This window comes from Garra rufa, chromosome 17, assembly GCF_049309525.1.
Source record: "Garra rufa chromosome 17, GarRuf1.0, whole genome shotgun sequence".
In the NCBI taxonomy this organism is placed as follows: domain Eukaryota; kingdom Metazoa; phylum Chordata; class Actinopteri; order Cypriniformes; family Cyprinidae; genus Garra; species Garra rufa.
This window is the reverse complement of record NC_133377.1, coordinates 27,450,073-27,477,922: the sequence shown is the minus strand read 5'-3', so window position 1 is coordinate 27,477,922 and position 27,850 is coordinate 27,450,073. Positions and strand designations below refer to the sequence as shown.

The following is a 27,850-nucleotide window of genomic DNA, read 5'->3' as shown; positions in this document are numbered from 1 at the left end:
CTGAAGAGAGCAAGCTCTCGCCTTTGATCAAAAGAATTGACAAAGTGTTACAAGAACCAGTTTCTGCTATATAGGGCAGTTGAGCTGACAGTGATTTTTTTTTTTTTTTTTTAGATTAAAAATGTTCTTTTTACATTTGCGGTTCCATTAGATCACCGTTTTGGTTTTTGGGTGATTGTGGCAGTCCTTCAGCAGAGATATTCCTTATTTAAAGGGATAGTTCACCCCAAAATGAAAATTACCCCATGATTTACTCACTCTCAAACCATCCTAGGTGTATATGATTTACTTCTTTCAGATGAATACAATCAGAGTTATATTAAAAAATGTCCTGGCTCTTTAGCTGTCAGGTTTATGGACTGTTTTTGTTAGTTTTTCCCATATTGGTTTCCCTTATGCCCATGTTTGGACTTCCTTCTGTTAATCATTGCCATCAGCCACACCTGTCTTTGTCAATTAGCCACCCTTTGTAAGTTTGTTTGTTTTCCTTGTTTCTTTGTCCAGCGTCAACATGTTCCATACGTTTCCTCCTGTCTCCTCGTCTGCTGTTTTTACCTGGTCAAAGGATTTATTAAAGACTTTCACTTTTACTCTTTCATTGTTTCGCCCGTTCCTGCACGCTGTTGATATTTTGAAGTCCAATAAAGTGCATCTATCCATCATAAAAAGTACTCCACACAGCTCTGTGGGGTTAATAAAGGCCTTTTGAACTAAATCGATGCATTTGAGTTAGAAAAATAAACACATTTAAAGGTTAATAACAGTAATTTCTAGCTTCGCTAACTGTCGTACACACGTAGAGAGTGGCGTTCCAGCAGGTGATATAGGAGTAGTGTAAGCTCCGGTGAGAATATGCTCGTTTCCTGAGAACCAAGTTTTGTCTCCTCTTGGCTTATATTGAAATATCCTCCAACATTTTTCTTTACAAATCCTCATTTTGTACTTCTATAAAAATTGGAAGAGCCAGGACATTTTTTAATATAACTCTGATTGTATTTGTCTTAAGGAAGAAAATCATGTACAGCTAGGATGGGTTGAGGGTGAGTAAATTAAGGGGTAATTTAAATTTTTGGGTGAACAATCCCTTTAAGACAAATTATTCTAATAGTACATTGAGTTTTCCGTCACACTTTATTTTAAGGTCTAATTCTCACTGTTAACTACGACTTTTGCCTCAAACTCCTAGCTTGCCCCTTATTAATATAGTATTTGTTACATTTAGGTATATGGTAGGATTAAGAGTTCTAAAATGTGGTCATGCAGAATAAGTACTAATAAACAGCCAATATGCTATTAGTATGCAACTACACTCTAAAAAATGCTGGGTTAAATACAACCCAACTTGGGTTATTTGGCAACCCAGCGCTGGGTAAATATTGGACAAAACACATGCCAGGTTATTTTGATCCAGCTGGTTGGGTCAAATGTTTTTACCCAACATGCTGGGTTGTTTTATTTAAGTCAACTATTGTTTAAAAATTATTATATTGCTGGCTTAAAATTAAAAATCACACACAGAATTACAGAGGCAACAGCAATAATCAAAGATGAACATTTATTGTTAAGCAAGAAGACCCACGGAAAAAAATATAAGACATGTTGAATTTATTTGGGTGAATAGCATAGTTTACAATATTGCATACTTTTAAACTTGTTTAACAAACATTTTAGAAATAAAAAGTGTAACATTTACAAAGTAGCATTTTTAAGTGTATTTGTCACAAAGGAGGTCTGGAGACAGGCGTTCGGATCCAAATGCAGGCTTTATTTAGAAGGCGTGGTAAACAGACAGGGTCAATCACCGGCAAACAACAACAACGAGGATAATCCAAAGAGTAGTCAAACACAGGCAGAAGGTCGGGGCTGGCAGCGAGAATCAAAACATGGGGAGAGGAGTCCAGGAATCAAACACAGGGAAAACAAACACGGAAAGAAACGCTCGGAAATAAAGACCATACGGAACAATAAGGCTGTATCCGAAATGGCCCCCTATACCCTATTCACTATTCCCTACATTAGTCCACTCGTACAGTTCACTTGAAGGAGTGAATGAAAACGAGTGAGTGAATTCGGACACTAAGTGCACCGGAAGGACTGCCGCTTTTGCATAGTATTGCTTACTGTTTAACAATCATTTAAAACGGACAGTTCGAGTAGTAAGATTAAAGGATTTATCTTGAACTATGTCAAGGAGTTTATGTATAAACCTTGGTTAAACAATTTAATAATCAATTTACAACAAATTTGTACTTGTGTTGTACGCTGTATTACGCAGTGGACGAGCGCGTTGTAAAACAAACAGATGGATGATTCAGCTGCGGGCGCCATCGTCTGGAGAGACGCGGGAATTCAGTCGGCGCGCGACTCTCACAGTGCATTATGGGTTATCTCTAGCTGTTGAGCGTACATCGGTTGTACACTCGTTTTTGCGGTGCATTGTGGGATTGAATGAGTGCACTCGAGAACGTCCACTATGGTTTCGAACACCACTTAAAATGGCTGTCCCCTCAAATAGTGCACTATTTGAGGGTATAGGGGGCGATTTCGGATACAGCCTAAGACTTCGCCTGGAAGTGTGTTGCTGCGTCCCAATTCGCCTACTTATACTACGCCCTAAAAGTATGTACTCTTTTTGTGAAGAAAAAGTACATACTTTTGAGTATGTAGCAGAATAGTAGGCGAGCTTTGGGACATACTACTTCGTCATAACTGCTTTTTTAACGGACGCTCTGTTGCTTAGTTACCTGAATCCTGTCACTGTTTAAACTGCCCTGTCAATCATCACAGTTAACATTAGCCGCTTTTCCACTATCGGGCCGAACCGTTCTTAGAACGGTCGGGTACAGTTCCAGTTGTGTTTCCACCTGAGCCTGGTACGGCACGGAACGATTACAAACCGTTCTCGGCCCGGAATTCTCGGCACAGTTTGACAACCGTGCTGAACCGGGCTGATAAAATGCGTTTGCATGGCGTCGCCACGCTGTTGCCTGGCTACCAGTTTCTCTATGGCTAAGCGGGTGCGCAGTAAACAGATACGGTAAATATAAATACAAATGGCTGAGACACTTTGGTCTGTGGATGAAACATTTGCTCTAATATTGATATTTGGGCAGAAAGAAAAATTCAACAACAGCTGGAGGGTGCAAAGAGAAACGAAAAAGTTTTTTTTTAATTATAGCGCAGTGTCTTGCAGAGAAGGGCATTAAGAAAAGTTCAAAACAGTGCCGGGAAAAAATAAAAAAACTCAAACATACATATCGCGTCCAAAAGGACAATAACAGTAGAAGCGGGGCTGCCTACTCTTGCATTACCAAGGCAACTACCGACGCATTTGTATTTACATTCCAAATAGTTCCGTTATCTGCACCGCAGTGGAAAATCAAACCGTATCCGTGCCGACTGGCCCGAATCGGCACGGAACAGAACGGTTACGCATTGAGAACGGTCCGGCCCGATAGTGGAAAAGCGGCTATTATCTACATTTCGTTTAATTTAATTTCCTATCGTAACAGAGAGAAATGAAGAGGCACGTTCTTTCAGGAGTCTTTCATGCCGAGAACTCTGCTCATGTTTGCATAATTATGCATTTAAACGTTAATGACCAAACCTATCTTTATAAAAGTTCATAATGTTGCTGCACATGAAATATAACGAGGATAACATTTAAAAAATATATTTTTTATCAGGTTACACACTGATTATTTATCACTCAAACCCCTTTCTCTACCTGTCCGTTGGTCGCGCATATCCTCCATGTTTGTAGTTTTTTAACACTTTTTATGCGTGTTTGTAGTTCTAATCGAATCCTCGTTCACCGCGCAATGTGTTGTGGGCAATATTAGCCGTTAGAGTGTGCGTTGATCCGCACTTCGAATTCTGAAGTCAAGTAGTAGACCATCCGGGAATCTTTGGAATACTTTTTTGAACATACTACGATTTGGGACATACTAATTCTATTTTCGAATACTATTTAGGACGGATAGTATGCGAATTGGGACGCAGCATGTGTGTCTGTGGCTTAAATGCATGTGGGTAAATGTGAAACAGGTGTGTGCAGCAATCAGTGCAGTGGAAAACAAGGAGCAGGTGTGTGCAGTGATTGGTGCAGTGGCTTGTGGGGATTGCAGTCCAGAAGTGTGGTGCAAGAGTTCATGATGACAGGATCGACCAGATACGTGACAGAATTCATTCTCTATCGCATTTTTCAGAAATATTGCTGATTCTCGTGCCTGTGTGTTGCCGAAATCTAAGCCGATATTTAATAACCCGTTAAAATTAACCCAGCAGCTTAGTTACAGAAAAACTACCCAGCACCTGGGTAAAAAAATATTAAAAATAACCCAATAAAACGACACAGCAGGATGAACCCAGCATTTGGGTTAAAAAAAAATAACCCAGTGTAGTTAATAGTGAGAATTGATCTCTAAACTACATTGTTTTCTTATAGCAAGGGGATCTGTTTTGAAATCCTGACCTGTGTACATACTACTGCTTGAAGTTTATTCTTTAAAAGAAATTAATAATGTTATTCAGCAATAATACTTAATACTAGTGAAATTTGGAGATCAGGGAATCATGACTGAATCATTATGCTGCAGGTCACAAGGGAGAAATGCAAGTAAGTACTGATTTTCCCAGGCATCTTAAATGCCATGATATTGACAATGAAGTTAATTTAACTTATTTTATGTAAGAAGAAACTACATTTAAAGAATGTAGAAAAGATTGCAGTCATGTATCTTGGCTGGAGGCTAGGCAAAGATACAAGTGCTTTGGCAACCCAAAGGAGGCTTTCATGCATTTGATAAAGTAGCAGAATGTTTGCAAGCGAGAGAAAGTTTTCTCAAGGTATGAAAAGTCTACAAGTTTGATATTCATTTAATGCTATCACAAGAATTCAACATGCTTGGCGAATGAGAAATAGGATTTACAGAATGATGCCTTGAAAGCCTTGGTTGACTTGCAGATATTGGAAATACACCAGAGTGTTAGTGTAGCAACTATGTTCTGAAGGTTTCAGACTTCGTAGGCTTAGAAAGGATGGAAACAGATTAATATTGTTACATGCACCAGTCTGAGAGGTTTAACTCAACGCCATTGATACATAGGTGCATTTTCATTTTCCAGCTTCTTGAGGAAAACTTAAATTTGTCATTATTTAATGATACTAGTCTCCTCAGCTGCAGCTCTCAGATATCATTAACTTTCATATATTCAAATCAGGCAAGTTTGTTGTGAACAGTGTAAAACAATCTCACTGGATTTGAATATGCACATATTCATCAGTCAGTCATTGGTGATTTGACAGAAGTAAAATATAACCCAAGCACAATGCAAGAAACACTACACATGCATTTAGTTCAAACATTCCTCAGTAAGTTATCTCTGCAGCTGTTGACACCTGAGCAATGTAAAATATTTGTTTCTCATACCTAAGTGCTAAGATGGGATAAAAAGCACTTGCTTGTCTTGGCACATTATGTACATTTCTTCTTAGAAATGCTTTGTGAACAAGTAAGGAGCATCGATCTGATAGATCTTCAAAGAAACTTTTAGGGCCTTGTCGGTAAGCTGCAAAAGCTGTCTCACCCACTGGAGGGATCAATATGGATTGCTCTGCACGTCTATTTATTCACTCCTCATAGCTATTTTTGCTTTAGAGAGTTGACGCCGAAAGGAAGGGATAAAGATAGTCAGTCTAATTTAAGCCCTGATTAATATTCATCTGAATTGAGGCTAGAGAAGCTGGCTGCTATTGTCATGTCCGCAGCAGTGAAGCATATTAAGTTTGCACAAGTGTGCATGTTCAAAGTCTTTTCAGTATTTTTAGTACAGTACCTGGTTGATTTGCTGTAATTGAGTTTTTGACGTTATCAGCTCTCTTTTAGTGTATTGTTACCAAGTAAAGGATGGATTGATCTGATACTGAGATGTTATCGGACTTGTGCCAACATAAGATGCTGGACTGGCTGTCAGTGTTTTATTTTTTCCTTTTATTCTTTTGTGGTGTGATTAATAGTCAGTTTCTATAGGCTGTTTTTTTGTGTAGATGAGTCTAATGTCAGTATCCTCAGATCAGTGATGGAGTACTCGAGTCCTGGACTCGGACTCGAGTCCGACTCGAGTCACTATTCTTTGGACTCGAGTCCGACTCGAGAATCCACTCTCTGGACTTGTGACTCGACTTGGACTCGCGGATTGATGACTCGTACTTGGACTCGGACTCGAGGATATATACAATCGGACTTGAGCATTCATCACTTTGTTTTTGACTAAATATGTTATAAAAAAATTATATAAGGTGTTACACTTTTCCTGTTTCGTGCCCAAGACCGGCCGCGATCTCCCTTCACAGACACTGCTACCTCTCGCTCTCTTTGCTTGACAACACACTCACTGACGTCACTCACTATACGCTCGTGCAATGCATGATGCATGATTCGCGGGCTAAATGTTCACATTTGTAAAATGCAGAAAGACGTGCCTCGGATCGTGAAGTTCGCCTACGCGAATTTTGCTTCTAATGCTGGAAAGAGCAGCGCTATGTTGTGTGTGTAATCGCACAATTGAGGAAAAGACCGGGACATCCTCAAACTTGAACAGACACCTGTCACGGATGCACCCAGAAACATAAGCAAAATGCTTTCCATTGCCTAACGTTAGCTTTTTTCAAAAAAATATTATTGACTAATGCATATATGATAACAAACAGAAGAAGCTAGGGTTAATGTATGTCTGGTTCAGATTACAGCATTTTTTTTTTGTCTGTTGATAACTTAACGTTACTAGTCACTGTGCCAGATCAGATTTTTGCGATATTTGTCTGTTGCGATAGTCACTGTGTCAGATTAAACATTTTTTTTTGCAATTTTGACTCTTTAAATCCTGTGGTGTCGACAAGAAACATGTGAGACGTTACACGTTGCTTTCTGACCAGTCGCTTGCCGTCACACACACACACACACACACACACACACACACACACACACACACACACACACACACACACACACACACACACACACGTTAAATAATTCGGTCACACACACAATCTCTCTCTCTCTCTCTCTCTGCATATCGTATTGATTTTTACGTTTTAAGTATCTTTAAAATACAGTGTCCTGTAAAATGCAGGTTTTTTTTTTTCGCTGAGTGTATTTCTGTAATACAGTGTTAAAGGATTAGTTCACACAAAAATGGAAATTTCCTTATCATGTACTCCTCCCACTGCCATCCAGGATCTTTTTTTTTCTTCAGTCGAAAATAAATTGTTTTCTTAAAGAAAATCATTTCAGGATGTTTTCTTAATGGACTTCAATGCCAAGTCAGTTGGTTGTTCTTGTTTCCTCATCAGGGTGAGTAAATTATTAGGAAATTTTCATTTTGAGGTAAAATAATAATTTAATGTTACTTATATATTAGAAATATATAAAAAAAAATATTTAAACTATTAAATAAATATAATCGTGCCACAACTGAAGACATGTAGACTCGAATACGGGACTCGAGACTCGACTCGGACTCGAACTCTGGTAATGGTGACTCGACTTGGACTCGACTCGGACTCTTCTTTGGTGACTCGGACTTGGACTCGGACTCGAACACTGGGACTCGAGACTCGACTCGGACTCGACAGTTGGTGACTCGACTACAACACTGCCTCAGATCATAAGCTGTTTTGTTTAATTAGCATTATACTTATGAAAGTTTCCTGCAAGGATAAGCGTCTTATTTGCATGCTAAGTAATGTCATTTCGACTGTTGCAATCAATAATTCATCTGTTGTCATTCGCTGTTACAAGTCTGTCAGATCGCAGGTAGATTCATTAGATGCCTTGAATGAATCACACACTGAAAATATAGCTGAAATATACTTTTCAAAGCAATGGTTTGTAAGACTTTAGTTAACAAGCTAAATGTCACTAAGTTGGCATTTGATTAGTGACAGAAATGTTTTATAATTTTCTGTCAGAATTTTTAGATTTAAACTGGATTTTCACATTTCGCATAGGCCTAGTTGCGCACTTTAAAGGGTTTGTTTACTGAAAAATGAAAATTCTGTTGTTACTCACCCTCATGTCGTTTCAAATTCATAACTTTTGTTCATCTTTAGAACATGAATTAAGATATTTTTTAATGAAATCCAAGACCTTTCTGACCCTGCATAGACTGCAACAAAATTACTACGTTCAAAGCCCAAAGAACTAGTAAGGACATCGATAGTCATTATTTTTTTCTTTGCGCACAAAAAGTATTCTCGTAGTTTCACAAAATTAAGGTTGAACCACTGCTGTCACAATGACTATTTTAATGATGTCCTTACTATCTTTCTGGGCCTTGAATGTTGTCTATGCAGGGTCAGAAAGCTCTTCGATTTTGTCAAATATATTTTTTGTGTTCTGCAGATAAATGAAGGTACCCTGGAAATCCAGAGGTCTCGCGAGAGCACAATTTGAATTGTCTCTGCAAGACACTCTGGCATCGAGCAATGATGCAGGTTACTGCAATACGTAAGCAATTGTGGGAACCAATCAAATCGGTGTATCTGATGTAGGCGGGCCAGAGGCGAGCTAAGCTGATGATGACAGCACTGCGACGTCCGAATCATATAGTAAACTTTGAAAGATCGCTGTCGCTACAGATGAACAACAAGTTGTTTGAAACTGCTTTGGCCGCTACAATGAACGAGTTAGACTTGTCTTTCCATATAAAAGAGGAACAGAAAACCGAAAACTCGAATCGTTCCTGCAAGAACGTTTTTGCTGTTTTGCCGACTGGATACGGCAAGAGTTTAATCTATCAGTTCACGAGTTCACGCTTACATATAATTAGCCGGAGAATAGTAGTGCATGTTTGGCGTGCTGTCCGGTGAAGGGCTCCGAGCTCGGGAGTGGCCCGAACCCAGAGTACGTTACCCCCCAATAGGAGTAGCGAGAACTCGGAGTGATGAGATGGGGTGGTGGAGGTTTACTGATAAACCATCGAGTGAATTGAGGTGAGTCAGGCGTATTTAAACCTATGGCGCTGATTGACTTGTGATGTTTACGCTAAGCATCTGACGCGCTTCTCCTGAACTTTGTTAATGAAACATCATTTACCTCTGCTGGTCGCTAAGCGTGTATTGTTGTGATTGGTCGTGGCGTTATCCAATTGCGTACAGGTAGAGTTTCAAATGCACGCTTGGTGCCGCCCCTCGAGTTAGGCAGTTTTCATTGCTCGATCCCAGACCCATAATCTTAATAGATTAGGGTCTGGATTTTTCCAGGCTAAAATGAAGGTCTTATGGGTTTGGAACAACATGAGGGTGAATAATTAATGACAATTTTTATTTTGAAGTGAACTGTTCCTTTAAATGTGCAGTAGAAATGAAGGAGTCACTGGATGTTTGCTTCAATATAATCTGTTAGAAGAAAAACATTTTAGAGGAACCGATATGTTATAGATGATGCGTAAGTGCTGACTATGTTGCTAAACTTGATGTGTATTGTATGCTAATGTCACCATTAGCAGGAAATGGCAGGTGTCGAGTATCCCTTTACTTGGTTACATTTGCTGAGGTTACATATCAAATTTGCGTGGCCGCAGCTGGTTGAAAAAGGGGAGGTCGTAAATGATTACAGCAGAAAGACTCTTTTGAGTAGCATAAAGAACAAATAAAATGAGAAGAAAATAATATGACAGGTTCTCCTTTGTGGAGGTTTTACAAGTAGAAAGTGCACAGTCCCAGTGGACTAACGCCAAGCAAGAAACTCCTTTTTTCTGTAACAACAAGTCACAAATCCCTGAAATAGGATTTTGAAATGCTTTCAAAATCTTGCTCCTGATTAAATATTTATATCTGTCTCAGTACTTTGCGTCCATATTAACTTGCAATACTTGCTATTTATAATCTCTCTCAAGACCTTGACTGTTTCAAATGTGCAGCGAGTGTTTTGCCTCTGTTTTTGTCTGCTAAGCAAGTTACTGGTAGGTCAATGTTGAGGATATTTTTGGAGTAAAGTTGTTTCTATTTAAAGTGGGTCACCAGCTTTTTTTTTTTTTTTTACGCACTTGAATTGGGAATATATTTGGAACGATGTACAGTACATCTTTGTATTCAGCGTGTTTTTTGCTCAGCATCAAATGGTTGAATTGGTAAAAACAGTTGCAGTGAAAAGTTTACATACACTTTGTGGAATCTGAATATGTTATTAATTTAACCAAAATAAGAGGGATCATACAAAATGCATGTTTTTTTAAAAAAAAGACATATAGTCCAAAAGAGAAAATAAAAGTTGAATTTATAAAAAATTACCCCGTTCAAAAGTTTACATAAACTTGATTCTTAAGACTGTGTTGATACCGGAATGCTCCACAGCTGTGTTTTGTTTTGTTTTTTGTTTTTTTTGTGATAGTTGTTCATGAGTCCCTTGTTTGTCCTGAGAAACTGCCCGCTGCTTCAGAAAAATCCTTTTCCTAAGATTTTTCATGTATTCTTTCCTACAATGGCTGTATGATTTTGAGATCCATCTTTTCACAATGAGGACAACTGCGGGACTTATATGCAACTATTACAGAAGGTTCAAACACTCACTAATTCTCCAGAAGGAAAAATGATGCATTAAGAGCCAGGGGTGTAAACTTTTGAACAGAATGAATGAATTTTTGCCTAAATATCTTTTTTCTTTTTTTTTTTTTGCTATTTTGTACTGCCCTTCAAAAGCCAGAAGATACTTACATGTTTCCTAGAAAATAAGTTCTATTTACCCTGATCTTCAAATTTAAAAAGTTTTGTGGGACCTGAAGGAGTTTTCTGAAAAACAGTAGCCAGTTTAAGTGTTCAGGACAAACAAGGGACTCATGAACAACTATCACTAAAAAAAAAAAACATATAGCGATAACATAAATTCAACTCTTGTGGACTATATGTATATGTCTTTTATGTGAAATACATTATTCAGGTCAGTATTAATTAAAAAAATAACATGTTTTTGTAAGATCCCTCTTATTTTGGTCAAATAATTAACATTTTGTTGATTATGCAAGGTGTATGTAAACTTTTGACTTCAACTGTATCATTCAGTCATAACTTTTGATAAGATGTCAGATTGAATCACTTTAGAAACGATGACGGGCAAATCACCCTCTTGTTGTTTTTTGGTCAGACTTGAACCGGCTGACCAGCGGTACCCTGAGATCCAGATTCAATTTAATGATGTAATGAATTCAGACCCGCACTTTGTCTTCCAGGCCAGGGTTCAATATCCGTATCCAATTCTAGAATTAAGGTGACCTACTTTATAGAGCAGGGACAATCCCTTTATCTTGGATGATGGTTTAAAATTGAGAAAGGGGGCCAAGATTGGAAGCTTTTTCTTGGCTCGCATATGGGACAATTAGCTCTCTCTTTCTCTGTGCATCTTCAAAGAGCTCAATTAGAGCTTTAGCAAGCGTGTAACAAGAAGTCCACTGAGAAGTGGCCCTGCTGATTTTAAAAAGCTGTTCTTCAGAGTTTTCTGAGTTAGCGTTATTGAACTTTCTTCTCAGATTTCAACTGCACAGGCCGGCATACTTAGATCTGTCTAGCAGATAAAATTTTGCTAGTCAAGTCAGTCATATTAAGGCAATTTTTATTTGAACTCTGATACCTAAGCTTGATAGAAATATGATTTCTTTTTTTCTCCATAAGAGAGTGAATGTTGGATTTTAAAAAGAGCTACGCTGAGTTTACCAGGTTGCAAAACTTTACGATTATAGTACTTAGGTTTTGACTTTCTTTGCAGCAGGCTTAAAGGCTAAAATTTGGAAATGTTAATATCAAAACAGTCTTCCTACAGTCACTACACTTTCATGATCCTGAGATACCTGAGGTACACCCCACTGACCCTCTGTAAAGCATTTGAAATGCATATATAACGGTCCGCAGTGCAGTTTGACCTTTTTAAAGAGACAAAAGGCCAAAAATTCAGTATGTTCATCTCGCAGCAGCCTTCTGACACTCTCCAAGTTCATTAAATGCATGGTTCACCCAAAAATTAATGAGAATTTAAGAAATTACTGTTGAACCACTGATGTCACATGGACTATTTTAACAATGTCCTTACTACCTTTCTGGGTTGTGAATGCAGTAATTGCGTTAATGTTTATTCAGGGTCAGAAAGCTCTCGGATGCCATCAAAAATATCTTTATATGTGCTCAGAAGATAAACGTAGCTCTTACAAGTTTGAAATGACATAAGGGTGAGTAATTAATGACAGAATTTTCATTTTTAGGTGAACTATCCCTTTAGGTCAGGGAGACCAGCTTGGTCTGGTCATAGTTGTTAGTTTTTCCTTGTGGGTAATGTATATACTGTAATAGTTTAGTGCTTCCAGCCTCCATCAGTGTGTGTGTCAGAGCAGTTGACAACATTCAAAGTGATCTGCCCTTACAGTACACCCTGAGCTTTATTTCTTCACTCCATCCAACTAGTGATGTACATTTGTGTTCTGAATCAGCTGATTCTCAACTAACTCCACTTGTGTTTCTAGGTCACACACTAGAGTGCACAAACAAACCACTCCACTTTTAAATGACCTGCCATCTAGCCTTACTTCAGATTGCATAGCCATCACAAGCACAGCCTAACCCATCCTGAAGCACACTAGAGTCCTGCAGATGATATACTCACTATACTGCTGAGGCTAATGGTAATGCGAGTCGTTATGTTCAGACACTATTGAGCTGAATCGATCCTCTGTTCATTCATCCTTTCCGGCCTTTCGCGTTATAGGAAATGCTTCACTGTGTAAACCAACACTGCTTTCCTTTTCATTTAAAGAGACAGTAGATAAAAAAAATGTATGGTAATTTATTACAAATCACTTTATCACTATTTTGTTTTCTTTTGAAGAATCTTAATGCAGCAGTACTTAATATTGTCAAAAATATGTTTTTTCCTTCAAACATTGCTCTTAAATCAAATATTTTTTTATGTTTCAGTAACAGTATACAGTAGAGTGCAAGCAACATCAAGGTCATGGGTTTAATTTCCAGGGAAAGCAATGTAAGCAAAAACTGTTTTGTAATTTAATATTTTAAAAAGTAATTTATTACAGTGGTCACAAAGCTGAATTTTCAGCAGTCTTCAGTGTCACATGATCCTTCAGAAATTATTGTAGTATGCTGATTTACTGCTCAATAAATATTTCTTACTATATCCATGTTGAAATAGTTGTGCTCATTAATATTTTTGTGGACACAAAACATTTTATTCATTACTTTTATTTTTTATTCATGCATTTAAATTTTTGGGTGAACTAGTGGTTTAAATGAGGGGGAGGAAAGCAGGACTGGATTAAACTGTGAAGCATCTCTCCCTCTGTCTCTCGCTTCCTTCTCTCAGTGCGCATGTCGTACAGAAGAGAGGAAGAACGTCCTGATCTATATTTAGAGGCTAAGGCAGAAAAAGCATCCTACCCACCTCAAGGCCCAACATCAGCCCCTGGCACATGTACACCCCTCCAAATACACAAATCAAGGGCAATGCTCTCTCTCTGAGATGAATTAAATGTATAATTTATATATCCCGTGGAGCGCATGGCCATTAGACACCCTGACTGAATGGTTTCAATTTTGTGGAACCTAAGAAAGATGGAGAGCGAAGCATGGAGAAAAGCGAAAGGGAGGGAATCCGAGAGAAGGAAGCGCTTCGTGCTTTGCATGCTAAGTTGCTTTTGTTTCAAGGCTGCTTCTTTCTTGTAGATGCACTGGCTCTGTCTGTTTTGGGACAGACACATCCAACAGGATGAATATTCCCAGCATTCACAGCAACAGGGGCTCAGTAAATAATAGCAGAGCAATTTGTTCTGCTCAAGTTATCAGTCGTTCTCTCACTAATGGTATTCAGCAGATGTCATCATGGCTTAGATTCATTTGATGACCTGTTACGCAATGCCACAGGCTGGTGTTAGCATTGAGAGCTTATTGAGCTCATCATCCAAGTAGAATTAAAGGGGTAGTTCACACAAAAATTGCAGTTCTTATAATTTACTCACCTTCAAGTCATTTCAAACCTGTATGACTTTTTGTTCCACTGAAAGAGATTGCACAGAATGTCTGCTCTTAAGCTCTTGTCCATAAAATGGAAGTGGGTGTGTAGCCAGACCTTCAGACTGACTGCAGAAGGTCTGGGAACCTTGGCCGCCATATGACTGACGGGTAAAGCAACCAATCACGTTTTACATTTTGTGCCTCATGTTTAGGGATGTGGAAATGTCCCTACAATTACAGACCGGTGTGTAAAACTCTTAAACGTATTTTTAAAATTTTGTCCTGCGAACTTTATATATTTCACATACTCTTGAAAATCCAGAGTTTAGTTTATCCTAAAAGTTGTAAACACAAAGGCTTTCTTCTTTCATGAGGGGGTTTGGCATCTTTGTTTTTGAAGACCTGTATAATTCAACCAAACCAATGACAACTTCAAAACTCCTGAAGTGTTTCCACTTTTGTGTGCCATATCCATCATTCAGTGTTCAACCAGCGGTCTGTAGGCGTAACGTCTGCGACTGAGATAGGGGCTGTCAAGTTTCAAAAAGGAAAAAAGCAGCATGAAGCATCGCAAAAGTAGTCCTAATTAATTATGCAATGTATTAATTCTTTCCCTGCCATTGACAGAATTTTCCAGCTTTTCGTGTTTTCACTGGTCTGCAGTAGAAGGCATTATTATGCATCTTTTAAAAGAGTATTGAACGTCTGGGTCAAAACATGGTGAAGAAGAAACAGAAACAAGTAATCACGAATGTAAGCAGTTGCATATGTAAAATAATCTAATCATCAAGTATTAAAGGTCCACTGAAGTGCTTTGAAGCATGCTGCATTATTCTATGGGAAACAGGAAGACATATATTTTAAAAAATAACCAATAGTGTTTTGTTATTATCACAGCTTGGGCTAGAGCTGTTGAGCTCGGTAAAGCCGCATTTGACCTCATATGACAGCCACAATCTCGTCTATACTGCTGTAAATTATACCATTCTGTGTAGAATTCAAATGAGTCCGAAGCGCTTTGTGGTCTGCGCTGACTCACGCATATGATCTGCTCAGTGCCATTGTGTCTTTGGGCTGGAGCAGACTGTGTGCACACTGCAGCGGTTTGTGTGACATAAAGCAAAACCAGACTTCATTCGCCCCAATGGAATGCATATTTACACTGTCTGAATTGTTCCCTATCCCTATTCACCATACAGAAAATACAAATTTTGTGAACAAGTGACTGATTTCAGCCGCAGCTTTACCATCTATTTATAGTGTAGGGCAGGGGTCACCACACTCGGTCCTAGAGGGCCGATGTCCTACAGAGTTTAGCTCAAACCCTAATCATACACACCAGAAACAGCTAATCAAGGTCTTAATAGGTATACTTGAAACTTCCAGGTAGGTGTGTTGAGGCAAGTTGAAGCTAAACTCTGCAGGACACCAGCCCTCCAGGATCAAGTTTGGTGACCCCTGGTGTAGGGGGCAGGAGAGTATTTGATTGGACAGGAAGTTTGATGAGAAGCTGAAGTGCAGGGTGATATCATCAAAATCATTGATCCATATTGGCGGAAGTTAGAGACTATATGTGACCCTGGACCACAAAACCAGTCTTAAGTCGCTGGGGTATATTTGTAGCAATAGTCAAAAATACATTGTATGGGTCAAAATTATTGATTTTTCTTTTATGTCAAAAATCATTAGGAAATTAAGTAAAGATCATGTTCCATGAAGATTTTTTGTAAAATTCCTACTGTAAACCTATCAAAATGTAATTTTTGATTAGTAATATGCATTGCTAAGAACTTAATTTGTACAACTTTAAAGGTGATTTTCTCAGTATTTAGATTTTTTGCACCCTTAGATTTCAGATTTTCAAATAGATGTATTTCAGCCAAATATTGTCCTATCCTAACAAACATACATCAATAGAAAGCTTATTTATTGAGCTTTCATATGATGTATATATCTCAGTTTTGTAAAATTTAACCTTATGACTGGTTTTGTGGTCCAGGGTCACATATGTTTTCAATGTGTATATCTTCTAAATGTGAATTTTGTCACTGTTTTGAAACACACTAGCTTAAAGATATCCTTATTCATACTAAAAGCCAAAATACTTCAATTCTGATTTTTTTTAAACATCAAATTTTGATTTTTTTTTTTAAACATCATATAATTCAAAACTGCCTATAAGGTTACAGAATGAAATGAAGATCCTGTGAGTGGTATAGAACCGTGCAAGCTTTGGATGTGTTGATAGAAGTGATCTAATCCATCTATTTTCTGATCTAGATCTAGTTTTTACAACAAAATTCTCAGCTTTTTCCATGAAACTTACCCACATTCAAATGGGTAAAAAAATAATAATAATAAGATTGCATGATGCTAGAATAAAACTTTTTTGTTTGTTTGTGGGTCATTCCAGCTGGAATCATCAAATGGTCCCCACCTGACCCCCTCAGATTTGTCTGAAAAAAATCTATGTGATGGGTAATATGCCCAATAGATCATATACAAAATTTCAGATCTCTACTGTGCATACTTTTTTTTTTTTTTTTTTTTTTACAAAAAATCTGTAAAAAGTTTGTCTGAGTGACCATGTTCAGACTGAAATATCTCCAGAAGTAGTTGTGCCAGGTCCATGAAATTTTCTGGGCTAAGAGTCCTAGTCCAGAACTGCATGAATTACAACTCACAGCATTGTTACTGAATTTACACCTGAATGCTGGCCCTCTACTTTTCTTCGAAACTATTACTTTTAGGGTTTTCAGATGTCCATAGAAACCGCAATTTTCAATGTATAAGCATCAAACTTGGTAAATGGTCTGATATGTACCATGTCTTTCACATCATTTGACATCAGACAATAGAGTCTTATGGATGTTGAGATATTAAGATCCAAAAATTGAAAAACCTCATTTACACCAATGTTCAGAGCAATATTTCCCATGAATGATACCAGGTGTGAACATGAAACTTTTTTTTTTTTTTTTTTTGAAAGAGCATGTTCTTATTGATAAAATATCAAAAAATTGGGATGGGATTTTGCCCTTACTTTTCTGTAATAATTTTTAGAGAAAATCATTACAGAAAAATGTGTAAATTCAGTAACAATGCTGTGAGTTGTAATTCATGCAGTTATGGACTAGGACTCTTAGCCCAGAAAATGTCATGGACCTGGCACAACTAGTTCTGGAGATATTTCAGTCTGAACATGGTCACTCAGACTGTGATGTCAAAACCTTTTTTTACAGATTTTTTGTGAAAAAAGTATGCACAGTAGAGATCTGAAAATTTGTATATGATCTATTGGGCATATTACCCATCCATCACATGGATTTTTTTTTTCAGACAAATCTGAGGAGGTCAGGTGGGGAACTTTTCCAAAATTTGATGATTCCAGCTGAAATGACTCTTGTTTCTTTGTTTTGACATATTGCATGTTCAGATATTCATACAACAAAATATTCTGTTGGCCATTAAACTTTTGTGAAAATAATCAAAAATGCAGATGGTGGCTGGCAACTTTAAAAAAAGAGTTTGTTGTCTTCTGAAACCATATAATAGCTTTGTGTCAGGAATAGACTGACATTTAAGGTGTTCACTAGTGCTAGGCGATATACTAAATACTACGTCCAAATGGCTAAGCAGTGTAGACTGCGATTGTGAATTGAGATGCCTGTTAATTGCATACACTTTGGACTAATGGTTAGAGAACTATTAATGACACACAGCTAATTCTTTAACTGGGCTAATGAACCAACGATAAATGGACATTAACACAAAGAAGCCAGAGATGCTGTGAATGGACACAAAGAGGAGAAAATACTGCAGGCAGAGCAGCTCACTGTTCATGATGTGTTAAATATTGGAAGAAAATCATAACTGAATTGGGGTGGGGGTTTATATGAATGTATCTCTGAGGGGGAACTGATTGTCTTCAGAAAAGTTTAGATGGTATTTTCTTTTCATCTTACCTCCGTATAATTCATAATAATGTAGTATTTAAAAAGCGAAGAGCTGCTTTGTTTACAGTGGTTTACCAAGGAAACGCTGTATCACTGCTATTCCATAAGCACCACCTGCTGTCAGAGAGTGAATTTGCGTTCTCATTTAGCCTGTTTTACAAAGCTAAAGTCAGACCATTCTGTTTTTGGTTTTAAATTTTGAAATTATAGTCTAATTTACCTACCTGATCTCATGACGAAAACGTACCTATTAGAACTTTTTTGCAAAATTAACACTAGAGGCGGTAAAACAGTGAGCACTTGTAATCATTTTTATACACAGTTATAATTACACCTTTTTAGCGCCACTCAGTGGACATTTCACATTGAATATGTCACGAAAAGCGCAGAACTGCTTTGTTTACAGTGGTTTACCAAGGAAACGCTGTATCACTGCTGTTCCATAAGCACCACCTGCTGTCAGAGAGTGAATTTGCATTCTCATTTAGCCTGTTTTACAAAGCTAAAGTCAGACCATTCTGTTTTTGGTTTTAAATTTTGAAATTATAGTCTAATTTACCTACCTGATCTCATGACGAAAACGTACCTATTAGAACTTTTTTGCAAAATTAACACTAGAGGCGGTAAAACAGTGAGCACTTGTAATCATTTTTATACACAGTTATAATTACACCTTTTTAGCGCCACTCAGTGGACATTTCACATTGAATATGTCACGAAAAGCGCAGAACTGCTTTGTTTACAGTGGTTTACCAAGGAAACGCTGTATCACTGCTGTTCCATAAGCACCACCTGCTGTCAGAGAGTGAATTTGCGTTCTCATTTAGCCTGTTTTACAAAGCTAAAGTCAGACCATTCTGTTTTTGGTTTTAAATTTTGAAATTATAGTCTAATTTACCTACCTGATCTCATGACGAAAACGTACCTATTAGAACTTTTTTGCAAAATTAACACTAGAGGCGGTAAAACAGTGAGCACTTGTAATCATTTTTATACACAGTTATAATTACACCTTTTTAGCGCCACTCAGTGGACATTTCACATTGAATATGTCACGAAAAGCGCAGAACTGCTTTGTTTACAGTGGTTTACCAAGGAAACGCTGTATCGCTGCTGTTCCATAAGCGCCACCTGCTGTCAGAGAGTGAATTTGCGTTCTCATTTAGCCCGTTTTACAAAGCTAAAGTTAGACCATTCTGTTTTCGGTTTTAAATTTTGAAATTATAGTCTAATTTACCTACCTGATCTCATGACGAAAACGTACCTATTAGAACTTTTTTGCAAAATGAACACTAGAGGTGGTAAAACAGTGAGCAATTGTAATCATTTTTATACACAGTTATAATTCCATCTTTTTAACGCCACTCAGTGGACATTTCACATTGAATATGTCACAAAAAGCGCAGAACTGCTTTGTTTACAACGGTTTGCCAAGGAAACGCTGTATTGCTGCTGTTTCATAAGCGCCACCTGCTGTAAGAGAGTGAATTTACGTTCTCATTTAGCCCATTTTACAAAGCTAAAGTCTGACCATTCTGTTTGTGGTTTTAAAATTTGAAGTTATAGTCTGATTTACCTACCTGATCTCATGACAAAAACCTACCTATTAGAACTTTTTTGCTAAATGAACACTAGAGGTGGTAAAACAGTGAGCAATTGTAATCATTTTTATACACAGTTATAATTACATCTTTTTAATGCCACTCAGTGGACATTTCAGATTGAATATGTCACGAAAAGCGCAGAACTGCTTTGTTTACAGCGATTTACCAAGAAAAAAAACACTGTATTGCTGCTGTTCCATAAGCACCACCTGCTGTCAGAGAGTGAATTTGCGTTCTCATTTAGCCCATCAGACGGTACATTACATTAAAATGTCACGGGGCATTAGTTATAGCACCACTCAACTTACGTACAAAACCAGCGTCACATAAAATGAACCATATGTATGTGCATGTGTTCTGGGGAAAAAACTAACACTTTTTTTTAGTGCCACTCAGTGGACATTTCACATTGAATATGTCACGAAACATACATGGCGGTAGTATTCCACATCTTGCAAAAAAGTTCCCACAGGTACATTTTCGTCCTGAGATCAGGTTGTAATTTACATCAAAAACTGTTCATATTATGATTTACCGCCCAGCACTAGTGTTCACTATTTACTTTTATTGTATGGAAAAGAGCAGCTTAGACATTCTGCTTACCATCTTGTTTGTGTTCCGCAGAAAAAGATTCATGCTGGTTATGAAAAGGTTGAATGAACAGTGACAGAATTTAATTTTTTGGTTGAACAATCATTGAATAAAATTATTTCCCCCCTTTGGTTGTTAAGTATTCTGTTGTCAGCTGCTTGTTTATTGTTTGCAAACAGATGGGATGGAAATTATTGAATTATTAACCAATAAACAGTTGGCGTATATGATGCTTCAGTGATGATTTTCTAGTCACATGTACTCTGAACTTAATCGCATATTGTTGTCTTGGATATCTGTGGTTAGTCATTAACCACCCTATGTTTCCATGCTATCAGGCAGCACTCAGTTTTATTTTGGGCTTTTAATTCAGTCTTCAGCTTTGTGTAATTTCTGCCAGAACAAGCTTCGTCTGGCTCTCATCTGCTTGGCCTCAATTCACTCCAGATAACATGACAGACGGATTTGTTCAAGTGTTTTACTCTTTAACGCTCTGCAGTTTGTCAGAACGACAGATAGAAAAGGCTTTAAATGTGCAGTGTAAGGATTAGCTTTTAAGATTGGGTTTTTAATAGAATTACTATAATTTTCTTTCTTTATTAATATTATTATACCTAAAATATTCACTAAATGATCTGTAGGCATTAACCAAATTCTTTGAGAAATACCAAAGCCCTAGTTTTTATAGTTTTAACTCAGTTCATTAGCATTATGGTTTGTCCTAAAAAGTGCACGAGACATATTCGATGTCAATCAGACAGCATTATAGAAATGCTGTGGTGTCTATCAGGCCTTGGCAGATGCATGATTTTGTCATCTCATGCCATCTAGAGGACAATGTGAAAAAATATTTCTTAAAAAGAGTGCTTTAAATGCTGAAATTCTTGCTTTGTATTCTTCAGAGTAGTGTTGTCAAAAGTCCCGGTACTTCGGTACCAAGTCGGTACTAAAAAAATTAAAACGTTACGGTACCAGGTTTTCTTAAGTACCGGTGGTACCGACTATCCGGTCAACCCGGTTCTTGATACGCTATACAAAAGGTGCGCTCTCAAGCACTGCACAGTTGCGCTCTATTCAGCGGTGCTGCTGATGCCGCGGCTCTGACTCCACTTGTTGACAAAGAAGAGCAAGGCTTGCTCCAAATAGTTTGGATTTGCGGCTGAACAAGGCGAATATCATAGATCATCAAAAAACTATTTGCAAAAGATGTCGTCTAGGTTCTCTCGAAAGGAGGAAACATCAAACTTAAAACACCTCCAAGATCGACTCCGGGATCAAATGAAAGAGTTCAAGTAAGGTAAGTTTCATTTTAATTTCATATTTAGAGCATTATTGCATATTTTAATTTGAATGTCAGACTGAAATAAACATCACCGTTTGTGTAGTGAATCGTTAGCATAAGCGCGGCTAACGCTAATATGCTGGGCCTTAGAATGAATTTGAACCAACGCTCCTATAACTTTTGTTAAGAGTAAAAAAAATAAGGACATGATGTATTTACTATTTTTTTTACACAAATGACATGTGTATCCAAAATATATGTGTTAGAGAATGTACAAATGTATGTGTCGTTAACAATGTTTATGTCCTTAATATTCGTCTGTCAGAAAACGTTCTAGGTTTATTCTTGACTGGATAAATATGAATGCAGTTTGGATTGAATAAAAGTACAATCAAATAAAACACGTTTTATCCCCTGTTTAGTTTGGTAATACTTTAAAATAAGATCAAATTCATGCATCATCTAACATAAACTTAAAGTGAAACATATTTTTACAACATTAATTCATGTTTGTGAATGTTATTTAATACAAAAAGACATGATCATGTTTGTTCATGTTTAACAGATTAATATGATTTTATGCATTAGTAAATGTTGAAATTAGCCTAACCTCACTAAGAATAATTGCCATGTAATGTTAACTACTGTTTATTGTTAGGCGATGTTATCTAACAAATGAAAATTGTAAAGTGTTTTTAATACTGCAGTTTTCATCTGTGATAGACACTTGTCTTAATATATGTAATCTTATCTTAATTTATTATAACAGCTGAGGTTAGTTTTTTACTGAAAATTCATATTTTGCTGGTGTCAATGATCTAATGTTGCATCTGGTCAGACTTAGGCCATGGCTTTACTTAAGTATATTATATTTCTTTTTACAGTTGCAGATTAAGGAAGATCATGAAAGACCCCAGCGAACTCTAAAACAGACAACAGTACAGATGTTTTTCAGCAACAGCAGCAGAAATATGACAAAAAGTTTTGGGTGAAGCTTGTTTACATTTTTTATGCCTGTAATTTATTTAGATGTTATTTCATTACTAAAATGTTTACAAATACTTTTTTAACCTGTGAAAAAACTTTTAACAAAATTTTACATTAGTATAAAGAATGGCACTGTTTTTTGTACTTTTTTTTTTTTTTATTAATAAAAAATAGTGTGTTGCTCAATTAATATGTTATTGTGTTTTGCTTTGGTACCGAAATTGGTACCGAGAACCGTGGATTTTCAATGGTATTGGTACCGAATACTGAAATTTTGGTACCGTGACAACACTACTTCAGAGACTTGGCAAAATATCAGTTTTGGCATTTCAAATTTTATATTTTGCATTACATATTACAAAAAGACAAATCATAAGAGTCATAAGAGGTGCTCATTAAAGCAACATTTTCCATTTTCTGAACACTTCTCCAATCTGCTATTGCAGACAAGATAGTCCTGCTTCTAACTTAAATGATTAATTATTTGTAGTTGTTTTAATAAACATTGTTAAAATACTTTACACATACACTAAACATTACACACTTCAGCTCTAAAATACATTCTGCAAGATTTAAAACCGAATTATTGTGTTTGTGAAGATAACTTATTCACGTCATGTGTTAAAACTTTAAATTGGTGACTCATTTCATGTCTTGTTATATAGTCTGGAAAGAGCATTCAGTTACAGTACAGTAGGTTCACATCCACACACAATGGCTCCACCTTATGGACATTATTGGTCACTAACCAGTTTTGGACTTGTTGATTTCCACAGCTGTTCATTGCAATCTGACCCAAAATGGGATCGACCATCAGGTGTGCGCAGAGGATGTGACCTCACACCTGGAGGAAGTGTCTGTTGATCATGGACTGGATGATGACAGCCCAGGTTTTCAGGACCAGAGTCCTGGTTTCCAGCGACGATCTCCGCCTCAGCGCTCCGTCTCAGAATCTGAGCTCTCCAGGGTGAGAATAGATTCAAAACTATTACTATGATCTCAAACATTGATGCCATCTATAATTACAGTACCACTTAAATTGGGTTCTGTTAGATTTTTTTAAAAGTCTAAAAGAAGTCTCTGATGCTCACCAAGGTTGCATATATTTGCTCAAAACTGTATAGTTTGAAATGTTGGGGATCATCGCAATTTAAAACAGATTTTATATTTGTTCCTATGATTGCAAAACTGAATTTACAGCAGCCATTATTCAATTAGTCTTCAGTATCACTTGATCGTTCAGAAATTATGTAAATATGCTGATTTGGTGCTCAAAAAACAGTTATCATCAATTTTGAAAACATTTGAGCTGCTTAATTTTTTTCAGGATTCTTTGAAATATAATTTTTTTGTGAAATTATTAGTTTTTTGTTAAATAAAATTTTTACTACCAGTTTTGATAAATTTGCATCAAAATGCATCCTTGATCAAATACATCCTTGCTGAATATAAGTAATTTAATTTAAACTAAAATCTTACAGCAAACTTTTGAATTATGTATAGTAGAGAATATGACAATTTTTGATATATAAAAACACTAAATATATCCCATAATTTACCCTATTGTTGTAGTATAAGTGACTGTAAAATGCTTTATATTAAAGTCTTATCAAATTGAAGATACAAACAGGGTTCATCTATCTACTAAAGCACAGTGGTTTATTAAATGAGCCCAAATGTAGCACTGGCAGAATGTGGAAATCATTGGCTTAATTTGTTAAAAAGCTTCTTCTTCTTATTATTTTTTTAAATTAGCTTATCTTTAATGATTCTTTCATGAATGAACATTACAAAAGGAAGTCGAGTGATATGCCGTATTGTAAGAACATATTGTTTTTGTGCATCTGGCAGGACAAGAATCACTAAAACTTATCAGACATCTGACAAATAATATTTATAAAATAAATATAGGGTACAACAGGGTTAAAGGTGCCCCAGGGTAAAAGGCACCTTTGATATTTTTTTCCTCTAAACCACTAGATGGCAAAAAAATGTGCCATGGCACTTTCCAAAACATCTGCTTTTCAAGATACAGGTTGACAAAATTGCATGCAAAGCAGCCCAAAGTCCATTCTGCACTTACTTGATCTAATATTTGATGTTTTAAAAAATATAGTAGATTTAAGTGGCAAATGAGAATCGCACAAAAATTATTTAGTTTGTCTTTTAATTTAGTTTAAATTAAAAGACAAAGGTCTTTTTAATGCTTTTCAGTTTTAATTAAAGCAACAGTTTTAAAATAATGAAAGAATATGTAAAAGTATGGCATTTGGGGTGCTATTGGAGCTAAAAGACACAATTAACATGATAATTAACAGAAGGCTGATTTTTCTGTTTGTTGACATGACATTGTTAGATTCAGATGGTAAATATCATATATTATGTTGGGTGTCCATTTTAAAGATAATCACCATGTTTAGTATAAAACCATCATATTTAAAAACATGCTGTTAATCATATCATATAATAAAATATCATTTGTTGTTACTACTGTAAATCTATATTAAATTACTATGGGATCTCCTTCAATGCTTTCAGAATCTTGACATTTTAAAATGATTTTGTAGTAGATTCTAGTGATTCTTGTGGTAGATCATCAAAAAAAATTATTTTGTTTCTGTATTTTAAAATATATGTTTTATTTTAACATATTTTAATGACAGTATATTTATTCAACAAAAATTACTTTTTTTAACAAAATAAGCCGAAAATAGTACAAACTTTGCTAACTCAGACATTATTAAAAAACATTATTTTAGCTAAAGTATTTGTATCAATACTGTGTCCCTGTGTACCACCTTGTACGTTTATAGGATTTTTTTAAACAAAATAAACGACTTGTATGATTAATTTTCACACAAAATATTTTGCTCCATAAATATTCAATACAAACGTATATATTTTTCTGCAATCGTACACACATGGGTACAGCGACAAGCACTTTTTTTTTTCCTAGGGTGTTCCTTTATCCCCGTTGTACCCTATATCCACCTTATTTTTCCTGTAATTTAATAGGTCTGGCTTGTGGTGTCATTCGCTTCCAGCTATTTTTAGCTGTACAAAGCAGCTAGTTTTGCTGCTTGATATTGCAAACTGGTGTGTCTTACCATATTATTTTAAAGGTCTCATATTGTCAAAATCGAAATTTCCTGGCTTTTTTCATGATAACTGAGGTCTAGGGGCTATGTAACTACCATATGAGTTTCAAAACAGTCAGTCCACAGTAAACTGCACACAGCCTGCTTAAAGTAGCTGTTCATTTTCACGAGCCGCTGTGACTTCCGTAACGATGTGACGTCCGATCTACTCAGTCACCGCCTTCAGTCACCACCTCCAGCACCAATCACGTCCCACCCTCCTTTTGTCAAACCCAGACAATATCGTGTCCATAACATTGCTAAGCAACAACAACACGGAAACTAATCTAGATAACCCTGTTCAGTCGATAGATGACGAAACTACATCATTGCACAGGCTTCAGAACAACGTGAATATAAGAGACCAGAGGCACGTCAACTTCAGCCTCTTTCACACAGCCATTTTGGTAAATACACGGATAATGTTTCCCATGATTTGTTCCGGAGTTGTTTAATTTGGTTCATTCACAGTTGTTTTCCGGAATCTGTGCGTGCTTTACACACAACCCATAAAGACATGTGATGTTTGGATGTGAGATGTAATGCGACACGTACGTTTCACTAAACTGAAACTAACCTGAACAAACTGTGCTTCAGCGCTGATAGTGCGGAGCTGGCTCTGCCTGATCGCCGCTTCATTCCACTTTGCACGTATTTTTTCGTTGTGAAGAGTCGCAGGGTAACGTGCATCATCACTACAACACTGCCTTTATGGTTCTGGCTTTTGTTCACACAGCGCTCGTTCCCGTAATTTTCCAGAATCAGCGCACATTGTGAAAGGGGCTTTACTAAAGCAACAGTTATGTAGCTTACTGCATTCGGTGTTTGAAAAAGAAAAAACATTAATGATCATTCTGAAATATCCTGTTGAGTATCAGCAGGCTAGGCTCTCTCTATGGCTCTGGGTTCGGCTACAACGATACATGACCATAGTTACCTGTGATTGGCCTGGCTGTGCGTCACTCAGAAAACAACAGGCCAATCAGAAGAGAGGCTCATGAATATTAATTAGATGGGCCAAAATCGAACTGTTTTTGACAGAGCTCCTAAAAAAGGAGCTGTAAAAATATATTGAGATGGATTTTGGCACTTATACCGCAAATATATATTCTTAAGGACATCAACAACTAAAATAAACCTCCAGAAATGTGTACAATATGGGACCTTTAATGTATTATCAGAATATCTTTGTGTGTGCAAACAGTTTTAGCACATATTACACCAGTTAATTAACTGGAATCCTCACACATTTATGGAAAACTGTGAAAAAAAGGTGGGTAGGACCATTTTGATTCAAGATTTTGTCCGTTTTTCCAAAAATAGGCTTTGTCTTATTTAGCAAAAAATATTTTCATTCTTTTTCTTTTGAGTTTGGAATGAAATATAAACCCCCCTATCCCCCCCCCCACCCCCCCAAGGCCAGTGTGAACAAAAGCTATCATATTTTCTCACTGCATACATTGAACCCACTGGCATCACAAATGTTTTTAGAGTTAATCCATTCACCACAAGATGGCACTCTAATGCACAAAGTCTGCTTTGTTGCTCTGATTCAAGCTGTCCATCAGTCTGATTAAACTTCAGTTAAATTTATTGGGAATCATATATAAACTCGAGAATCTCATATATATATTTGAGAAATAGACAAGTTAATCAAATTGTCAATCTATCAAACTATAAAATGCATTAATAAAAACAAATATTGTCATTTTCATTGAAGCCATATATTTTTCTCCTTCATCTTTAATAATAAATATCGTTTATATCGATCAATCCTTCAAACCATAAGCCTACAATGCCTGTAATATGAGTTCTGACTCCTGTTGTCGTCGATGATGATTTTAGTGCAGTTATGCATTCATATCTTCAAGTCATCATGCTTTGTTGCTATAGTAACATGAAAATTCTTGAATTGTCTAATTATACCAAGGACAGAATGACTGTGACATTGTGTTTGTGTGTTATAATTTAAAAGCTCACTTTTCCTCCCCTCAATATCTCATCTGTCACTCATCTCCTTTTAATTGGCTGGGAATCTACCTAGAAAACCATTCCCACTTGTCTCCTACCTGCAGGTACTTTAGAATTGGTGACTCCATCCTCGCAAGTTCTTAAAGTCCTCCGTGAGATGGAGCTCACGGCAATATCTCCACTCACATTGCACTTTCAATGCGGTGTAATGTACCTTTATATATTAAACCTCATCAATCCTTTTGTAAGACTCTGTCAGCGTTCGCGGCTCCGCGGGCCTGCCTTCGCAGCTCAGTGGCAGATATCTTGGG

The 27,850-nt window shown here is 36.8% G+C and overlaps 1 protein-coding gene across 2 annotated transcripts in view; it reads left to right on the top strand.

Annotated features, from left to right (window-relative positions):
* Positions 1–27,850, top strand: part of samd12 (sterile alpha motif domain containing 12) — a 123,824-nt gene that overhangs the window by 3,191 nt on the left and 92,783 nt on the right. For both annotated transcript variants that reach the window (XM_073822284.1, XM_073822283.1), the window contains exon 2: positions 23,208–23,398. In XM_073822284.1, coding sequence (XP_073678385.1) covers positions 23,208–23,398 — 191 coding nt within the window. The remainder of the gene's footprint in view (positions 1–23,207; positions 23,399–27,850) is intronic.